At 45.8% G+C, this 9,331-nt stretch overlaps 1 protein-coding gene across 1 annotated transcript in view; it reads right to left on the bottom strand.

Moving 5' to 3' along the window:
* SPTSSA (serine palmitoyltransferase small subunit A) overlaps positions 1–7,947 on the bottom strand; it is a 23,669-nt gene extending 15,722 nt beyond the window's left edge. Inside the window, exon 1 of the mRNA XM_032242581.1 lies at positions 7,735–7,947. Within this exon, the coding sequence (XP_032098472.1) occupies positions 7,735–7,846 (112 nt within the window). The 5' untranslated portion in view covers positions 7,847–7,947. The remainder of the gene's footprint in view (positions 1–7,734) is intronic.
* Between the last annotated feature and the right edge of the window lie 1,384 nt (positions 7,948–9,331).

The following is a 9,331-nucleotide window of genomic DNA, read 5'->3' as shown; positions in this document are numbered from 1 at the left end:
AAAATAAAAAATATAAAAAGAAAGAAAAAAAATGAACCAAAAAAAATATTTATAGGTTCTATTTTTGTCCATCCAAAATGAAAATAGCTTGGAGTCCCAGGGAGAAAAAAAAAAATTATATATTTTTTAATCATTTTATTTTATTTTTTAGAGATAGGGTCTTGCTGTGTTGCTTAGTCTGGTCTCAAACTCCTAGGCTCAAGTGATCCTCCCACCTCAGCCAACCAAGTAGCCAGTATTACAGGTGCAAGCCACTGTACCCAGTACTTATTATTTTATTCACCTGGGTGCAGGTAGGCTAAGGCTGAAAAGGGCTTAGCCCACTTATTATTTTTTTAATTAACACATAATAAATAATTATACCTATTGGCAGGACATGATGGCTCATGCCTGTAATCCCAGCACTTTGGAAGGCCAAGGCGGGAGGATCACTTGAGGCCAGGAGTTCAAGATCAGCCTGGCCAACATGATGAAACCCCATCTCTACTAAAAACACAAAAATTAGTGGGCATGGTGGCAGGCACCTGTAATCCCAGCTACTTGGGAGGCTGAGGCTGGAGAATCACTTGAGGAGGCGGAAGGTGAAGTGAACTGATGATCTCACCACTGTACTCCAGCCTGGGTGACAGAGTAAGACTGCATCTCAAAGAAAAAAATATTATTATTATTATTATTATTATACCTATTTATGGAGTACAATGTGATATTCTGATACATGTATACAGTGTATAATAATCAAATTAAGATAATTAGCATATCCATCTCCTCAAATATTTACCATTTCTTTGTGTTGGGAACATTCAAAATCTGCTCTTTTAGCTATTTGAAAATATACAATAAATTGTTAATCAGAGTCACCCTACAGTACTATAGACACTAGAACTTATTCCTCTTACCTAGCTGTAATTTTATATTTGTTAACCGACCTCTGGCTATCCCCTTCCCGACAAAAATGGGAAGATTTCCCTTACCTTTTCCAACAAAAATGTATATTCTTCTGGCTCATTTTCCTACTTTATTAAACATTAAAATGTTGGTTACTGGATCTTAACCAGTAAAGGTATTGAAAAGGTATGAGCACCTGCCTTCATGTCCTCAAATCAGCCTCAGAGGCCCTTCATCATCTGACCTTTCCTACTGTTCATACCCCACTTCATTTGGCTCCAGCCACACTGGCCTCTCTGCTATTCCTGAAACATGCCAAGCTTCCTCATGCCTCGGCATCTGCACTTCCCGTACCTTTTGCCTGGAATGCTCACTCCTCTAGAATTATCTCCCTGCTTAAATATTTCCAAATGTCCTCTCCTGACCACTCTAGCTAAAATTGGGGAGGAAAAAAAAAACTCAGCTGGGCATGGTGGGTGAGTCACACCTGTAATCCTAGCACTTTAGGAACCCAAGGCTGGTGGCAGATCACTTGAGCCCAGGAGTGGAGACCAGCCTGGGCAACATGGTGAAACCCTGTTTCTACAAAAAAAAAAAACAAGAAAAATTAGCCAGGCTCGATGGAACATGCCTGTATTCCCAGCTACTCAGGAGACTGAGGTGGGAGAATGGCTTTAGTTGAAATCATGCCACCGCACTCTAGCCTGGGTGACAGAGCAGGACCCTGTCAAAAAAAGAAAGAAGGGAAGGAGGGAGGGAGGGAAGAAAAGGAAAAAAAAAAAAACAACACCTCCTTCTTCCTTACTGTTCTGTTTTATTTTTATCCATAACAACAATATAATAATCTATATATTTCATTTATTTATCTAGTGGCATTAGAAGAAAAAATTTATGTTTTATTTACAGTTATAGCCCCAATTTCTAGAATAGTATCTGACAAATAGAAGGTACATAATAATACTTGTAAAGTACAGAATTCAACATATACATCATACAAATGAGCAAACAAAGCAATGTAAATTTTGTTAACAGCTCCAAGATAAGTCAAAGAAGTTCTCCTTCACTTTGGGAGGCCGAGGTGGGGGGACTGTTTGAGGCCAGGAGTTTGAAACCACCCTGGTTTCATAGCAAGACCCTGTCTCTACTAAAAACTAAAAAGAAAAAAAAAATTGCCCCAACTATTCGGGAGACTGAGGGGGAGGCTGAGGCGAGAGGATCACTTGAGCCCAAGAGTTCAAGTTTATAGTTAGCTATGATTGTACCACTACACTCCAGCATGGGTGACAGAGGAAGACCCTGTCTCTTAAAAAAATAAAATAATAACATATTTTTTTAAAGTTCTCCTAATCCCTTTAAATTTAAATTCTCTCTGATAACTGAATTTTGTTCATCAGAAACAGCCAAGCTCCAAAGCTACTAAAAGTGCTTTAAAATCAGGTCTCTTGGCTGGGTGCAGTGGCTCATGCCTGTAATCCCAGCACTTTGGGAGGCCCAGGTGGATGGATAGGTCAGGAGTTCAAAACCAGCCTGGTCAACATGGTGAAACCTCGTCTCTACTAAAAATATAAAACTTAGCCAGGTATGGTGGCGGGGTTGAGGCAGGAGAATCAACTGAACCCAGGAGGCAGAGGTTGCAGTGAGCCGAGATCCCGTGACTGCATTCCAGCCTGGGTGACAGAGTATACCTCAGTGTCAAAAAAAAAAAAAAAAAAAAAAAAAGATCTCTTTCCTACTCTCAAATACTCCTGCAATTGGTTTAAAATAACAAAATGGCTCACTCCTGTAATCCCAGCACTTTGGAAGGCCAAGGCAGGCAAATCACCTGAGGTCAGGAGTTTGAGACTAGCTGGGCCAACATGGTGGAACCCTGTCTCTACTAAAAGTACAAAAATTAGCCGGGTGTGGTGGCGCATGCCTGTAATCCCAGCTACTCAGGAGGCTGAGGCAGGAGAAGTACTTGAACCCGGGAGGTGGAGGTTGCAGTGAGCTGAGCTGCAGTGAGCTGGTTACTGCGCTCCAGCCTGGGCAACAGAGCAAGACTCCGTCTCAAAATAAAATAAAATAACAAATCAATGTATAAACAACTGTTTGTTTTGTTTGTTTTGAAATGGAGTCTCACTCTGTCACACAGGCTGGAGTGCAGTGGCACGATCTCAATTCACTGCAACCTCTGCCTCCTGGGTTCAAGCAATTCTCCTGCTTCAGCCTCTTGAGTACCTGGGATTACAGGTGTCCACCACCATGCCCAGCTAATTTTTTTTGTATTTTTAGTAGAGATGGGGTTTCACCATATTGGCCAGGCTGGTCTTGAACTCCTAATTTTGTGATACCCCCCGCCTCAGCGTCCCAAAGTGCTGGGACTACAGGCATGAGCCACTGCACCCAGCCAATTAAACAACTGCTTTTAAAGCATTAATTGTGTGCCCAGCACTGTGGTTTAAAAGTGCGAAAGAAAAAGTCTTCAAGACACATGAACTGTCTTTAAAGGGGAATCTAATTCCTAACATAAACCAAAAAACTGCCCACATTTTGCTTAAAATAAAATGCCATGGAAACATCAGTAGCAGCAGAGATAGGCAAATATAGCCCAGTGATTACAGACTAATATGACTTTACTTTTTTAATTAATACAACAAGATTAGGCCAGGGGAGGTGGCTCATGTCTCTAATCCCAGCACTTTGGGAGGCCGAGGCAGGTAGATCACCTGAGGACAGGAGTTCAAGACCAGCCTAGCCAACATGGTGAAATCTTGTCTCTGCTAAAAAATACAAAAATTAGCCAGGCATGGTAGCACACACCTGTAGTCCAGCTACTCAGGAGGGTGAGGTGGAACAATCACTTGGAACCAGGAGGCAGAAGTTGCAGTGAGTCAACCAAGGTCGCACCACTGTACTCCAGCCTGGGCAATAGAGGGTGACTCCATCTCAAAAAAAAAAAAAAAAAAAAGATTAAAATAGCATACTTCTGATTCAAAGTATTACTATTATTATTTTTGTTGTTGTTGTTGAGATAGTATTTGCTCTGTTGCCCAGGCTAGAGTGCAATGACACGATCTTGGCTCACTGCAGCCTCCGCCTCCTGGGTTCAAGCAATTCTCCCGTGTAGCTGGGACTACAAGCACTGACCACCACACCCTGCTAATTTTTGTCTTTTTAGTAGAGACAAGGATTCGCCATGTTGGCCAAGCTGCCCTTGAACTCCTGACCTGAGGTTATCTACCCGCCTTGGCTTCCCAAAGTTGATTCAAATTATTTTAACAAACTATTTTTAATTTTTTCACCTCTCAACAGGCATGGTTACAATGTTATCCAGTGAGGTACTTCAGAGGGTGTCTCACTGTTACAAAAGCCTGTCTTCGTCACAAAACCTGGTCTTTTCTTTCCCACCTTTGGATGCCAGTTGGGAAAGGAGGCTTTTGAAACATATGTTAAAAATGTCCCCTCCTGAGATTGAGGTCAGTGGTTCTCAGTCTATGGCAGGTCTCCTTTTACACTATATACTGTAATACTAATTAGCACTGATCAGATTGTTATTGTTATCTTTTGTCTTGATGCAGGTGTCATGTCCCATTTTTTTGTAAGATAGAAACATATTTGCACATAGAAAAAGTTCAAATACCCCTTGACAAACCAAACGCTAATGTATCACTTCAAATGTCTTATCAGAAGACAGATGGTAGACCAGACATTGTGGCTCATGCCTGTAATCGAGCCTAGCACTTTGGGAGGCTCAGGTGAGTATCACTTGAGGTCAGGAGTTCAAGACCAACCTGGCCAACATGGTGAAACCCCACCTCAACTAAAAATATAAAACATTAGCTGGGCATGGTGGCACAGCCTGTAGTCCCAGCTACTTGAGAGGCTGAGGCAAGAGAATCCCCTGAATCCCAGAGGCAGAAGTTGCAGTGAACCTAGATCACAGCACTGCAAAAAGAAAATAATAGAAAAGAGAAGAGAAAAGAAAAGACAGATGGTAAAAGAAAACTTAGCATAGAGGCCCTAGCCAGGAAGAATTTACAAAACTTACTTTTGAATCTTACTGTTTCAAGAACTATTTACAATGTGTCTGACTTGACTCAATAGATGCTTTTCCTTAAAAACACATCTTAAAATCTTTTTTATAAATCGCAATTTTCTAACCTAGGTAAGTTCAAAAACACTTATACTCACTTGAGATTTTTTTTTTTCTTTTGAACAGGTTCTTGTTCTGTTGCCCAGGCTGGAGTGTGGTGGTGCCATCTGGGCTCACGGCAATCTCCGCCTCCCCAGTTAAAGAGATTCTCGTGCCTCACTCACCCAAGTAGCTGGCGTGCACTACCGCACCCGACTAATTGTGGCATTTTTAGTAGAGAGGGAGTTTTGCCATGTTTCCTAGGCTGGTCTCAAACTCCTGGACTCCAGCTATCTGCCTGCATCAGCCTCCCAAAGTGCTGGGATTACAGGTCTGAGCCACCGCGCCAGGTTAGAGATTGACTTTCTTTTGTTTTTTGTTTGTTTGAAATGACGTCTCACTCTGTCGCCCATGCTGGAATGCGGTGGCACGAAATCGGCTCACTATAACCTTCGCCTCCTGGGTTCAAGTGATTCTCCCGCCTCAGCCTCCCGAGTAGCTGGGACTATAGGCGCGCGCCACCACGCCCAGTTAATTTTCGTATTTTTTTTTTTTCGTAGAGACGGGGTTTCACCATGTTGGCCAGGCTAATGAACCACCACCGCACCCGGCCCAGATTGACTTTCAGTTTACAACAGCTGTTAACTAACTGCTAGCTATTTGATTTGGGAAGTGGAGAAGCAAATAATTTCTACACATCCATTCAGATGCTCAAGAATGCCCCCGGAAAGCATAGTGATAGTAGGTTATGAATATCCCCTGAAATTACAATTTCAATTTTTTTTTTCAACTTAGTGAAACCCCATCTCTACTAAAAACACAAAAATTAGCCAGGCGTGGTGGTGGGGCGCCTATAATCCCAGCTGCTCAGGAGCTTGAGGCAGGAGAATCGCTTGAATCCTGGAGGCAAAGGTTGCGGTGAGCGGCGATCACACAACTGCAGTCCAGCCTGGGCGAAAGAGCGAGACTCCGTCTCAAAAAAAAAAAGAAAAAGAAAAAAAAAGCCGGGCGCGGTGGCTCAAGCCTGTAATCCCAGCACTGTGGGAGGCTGCGGCAGGCGGATCACCTGAGGTCAGGACTTTGAGACCATCCTGGCCAACGTGATGAAGCCCCGTCTCTACCAAAAATACAAAAATTAGCCAGGCATGTTGGCATGCGCCTGAAATCCAGGCTATTCCAGAGGCTGAGGCAGGAGAGTCGCCTGAACCCGGCAGGCGGAGGTTGCAGTGAGCCGAGGTCGTGCCATTGCACTCCAGCCTGGCAAACGAGAGCAAAACACAGTCGCAAAAAAAAAAAAAAGAGAAAAAAAATTAATTTTAGGATGTTATGTCAGTCAAAATATACTTGCTTCTACTGAGAGACTTCTATTAAATATACATTTAAGTATATATTTTACAAGGCATGACCCTGGGAGCCCTAAAGAGTGAGACTAAATTGCAGCTACAAATAAATCGTGCAAGAAATCAAAGCAAACTATATTCAGAGTCTAAATCCAAAATATGCATTCTGGTTCTTAAATTCCAGGTTCGGAAAAAAATGCCAACAGTAATAAAAAAAATAAATCGCTTTGAAAGCATCTAAAATTCCTCAAAAGTGCTGAAACAAAAGACTCAGCTTCAAGTACAACCTTATGTTATTTCAAAATAAATAAACACACTTGATAAGGCTTTGAATGAAATCACCTCAGTCATTTACTGGAATGCAACAATGCATTCTCAAAGTTGTTCTGAAGTAAGCTACTCCAACTAAACCACACTGAAAAGGAGAGAATGTGGATAAACTAAACATCTTTTGTGAAATATCTGTTTCGTATTGGCCTGAGATTTTTTAAAGTTACATTTCATTATCAGTATTTATTGTGCAAGAATTATCATCAAAGGATGTCAATGTGGACAAGTAGAGACAAGACAAGAAACATCAGACTTTCAGGGAGCTTATCTTCACAATCCTGAGTTACTGACTGAAGTTCTCAAAGTTAGCTAAGGTAACAGACAACTTGCTTTGTACAATTGCTTTGTACAACTTGCTTTGTATAGTAGCCACTCAATAGTTATTAACAAGAATTCATTAACTATCCACCAAAACAGTTTCAAACCCTACCGACAACTAACCACAAAGTGCACTTTTCTGGCCCAGCTTCTACGGACGGTGCGAAGAAGCAATAAATACACTTTTATAACTATCCACCTTGAAGACCAAAAAGATACAATAACTTAAACTGCTTTCCAAAACTACTGGAATGTCATGCCTACAAATTCATAATCTGACTTAAAAGCTAGTTAACTGGTCAGAATTCTCGGTAGACCCAAAGCCAACTAAATCAGGAACACTTAAAGGTCAAAGGCGTCCAAGCCGGAGCGATGTGCTCCACTGTTACACGGTCCCCGCCTCCTACAGGAACAGGGGACTGAACCAAAGGAAGGCGCGGCAGAAGTGCAGCGGACATACCGGGTTACACATCACCCTCGCGGATTTCCTCCAGGAATCAAGACGCTTCCACCTTGGGTCCAGCGACTCACGGGTGACCCCTGATCTCAAGAGTTCTCGCCTCCCGCACCCCCTAATTAAGCCTGCGAGCGCCGCCCTCGGCCACCAGACCTCCCCGGCTCCCCGGCTTCCGCGCGCTGGACCTGCGAGGCCGCCGCTCCAACCTCCACCCCAGGCCGGGGGATGGGAGCTGCGGCCTCGCGGCCCGCGCCCCCACCCTGGCCCCCGCGCCCGCGGCCCGGACAGGATACTGAACACGGTCCGCTCCCAGGGCTCCAGCATGTAGAGCGCCGTGACCAGCAGGTACTGGTAGTAGAACCAGGACATCTGTTTCCAGGCCCGCGCCAGCGCCATCCCCGCCATGCGCCTCCCGCGATGCGGCTCACACGTCAGTCTGTCCGGCAGGCCTCCAGCTCACGTCCTAAAGCCCCCGGCCGCCAGGCCCGCCCGCCCGCCACCCGGCGCCCATTGGCCCGCACGGCCCCGCCGTCACCCGCGGCACGCCCAGCCCCGCGCGCGCCCCGGCCGCAGGCCTCGAGCCCCGCCCGGCCCGCGCTCATTGGCCAGGCCGCTACCTTGCGTCGCGTCGTCCCCTCCCGCTTCCCCGCCCCGGCATCGCCCAAGCGAGCCGGAGAACGGTCCCAGCGGGAGTGCCCGGCCGCGCCCCGCCCCGCCCCGCCCCGGCCGGCTGGTGGTGGGCGGGGCGACAGGGCCGGCCCAAGTCCCCTGGGGTCCCCCCGGGTCCCCGCAGCTCAGCGGGCGCTCTGTCCATCCAGACCAGCCCAGAGCGCTTGCCGAAGAAGTATTTCTGGAACACTTGTTATGCCTCAGGCATCCTTCTGGGGAGGGGTATCGTCAGGAAGAACCGAATGCCATCGATTGCTTACCTCCTGCAGCTGGCGGTCTAGCGAGGGAGACAGGCGTTAATCAAGTCGTGATCCGTGTCAGAGAATAATCCGAACGCCACTTTAGGAGATTTGGAAGGCGTCTCTGTAGAAGGGATGCACACTTGGCGTCCTTCCTCCCTTCCCCCACCCATACACACACACAAAAACACAACCACCTAGACGGACATAACCCATGCACCCCCTAACCTAAAAACCACTTACCAAAAGTATCTATCTGCCCACCTCTTAGTGGCTATAGGTAACCACCAAGTGGGTCAAGGCCAGAAGCACGCTGATCTAGTGGGTTCTGCAGATGATAGGCAACTTGAGATAGCTGTGAGGGTTGCTGATATCTCCTAGATACAAACTCACTCCTGGATACCCAGATTTTCCCACTGCCAAATGGGCCAGCAACACTGCACCGGCCACCTGGAGCTCCAAGCACTGTTTAGCATGTGAAACGCCACAATTAAATGGCCTGCTGTTTAAATGTTAAAAGTCTTCCAGGTTAAACAGCCTACTGCTTATTAGCCAGTCGTGGTAGCTGGTGCCTGTAATCCCAGCCATTCAGGAAGCTGAGGCAGAAAAATCGCTTGAACCCAGGAGGCAGTGGTTGCACTGAGCTGAGATCGCCCCATTACACTCTAGCCTGGGCAACAAAAGCAACACTCCAGCCAAACAAAACAAAACAAAACAAAGAAAAAATAATTTGCGGCTGGGCGCAGTGGCTCACGCCTGTAATCCAAGAACTTTGGAGGCCAAGGCGGGCAGATCACCTGAGGTCGGGTGTTCAAAACCGGCCTGACCAACATGGTGAAAAAATTTATTAAAAAAAAATTTTTATAAAAAATTTTAAAAAGGCCGGGTGCGGTGGCTCAAGCCTGTAATCCCAGCACTGTGGGAGGCCGAGGCGGGTGGATCACGAGGTCAAGAGATCGAGACCATCCTGGTCAACATGGTG

The sequence above is a fragment of the Sapajus apella genome, unplaced genomic scaffold (assembly GCF_009761245.1).
Source record: "Sapajus apella isolate SASKATOON/1434 unplaced genomic scaffold, GSC_monkey_1.0 scaffold50, whole genome shotgun sequence".
NCBI classification, from domain to species: Eukaryota; Metazoa; Chordata; class Mammalia; order Primates; family Cebidae; genus Sapajus; species Sapajus apella.
The sequence above is the reverse complement of the archived record's forward strand: the minus strand, read 5'-3'. Positions and strand labels throughout refer to the sequence as shown.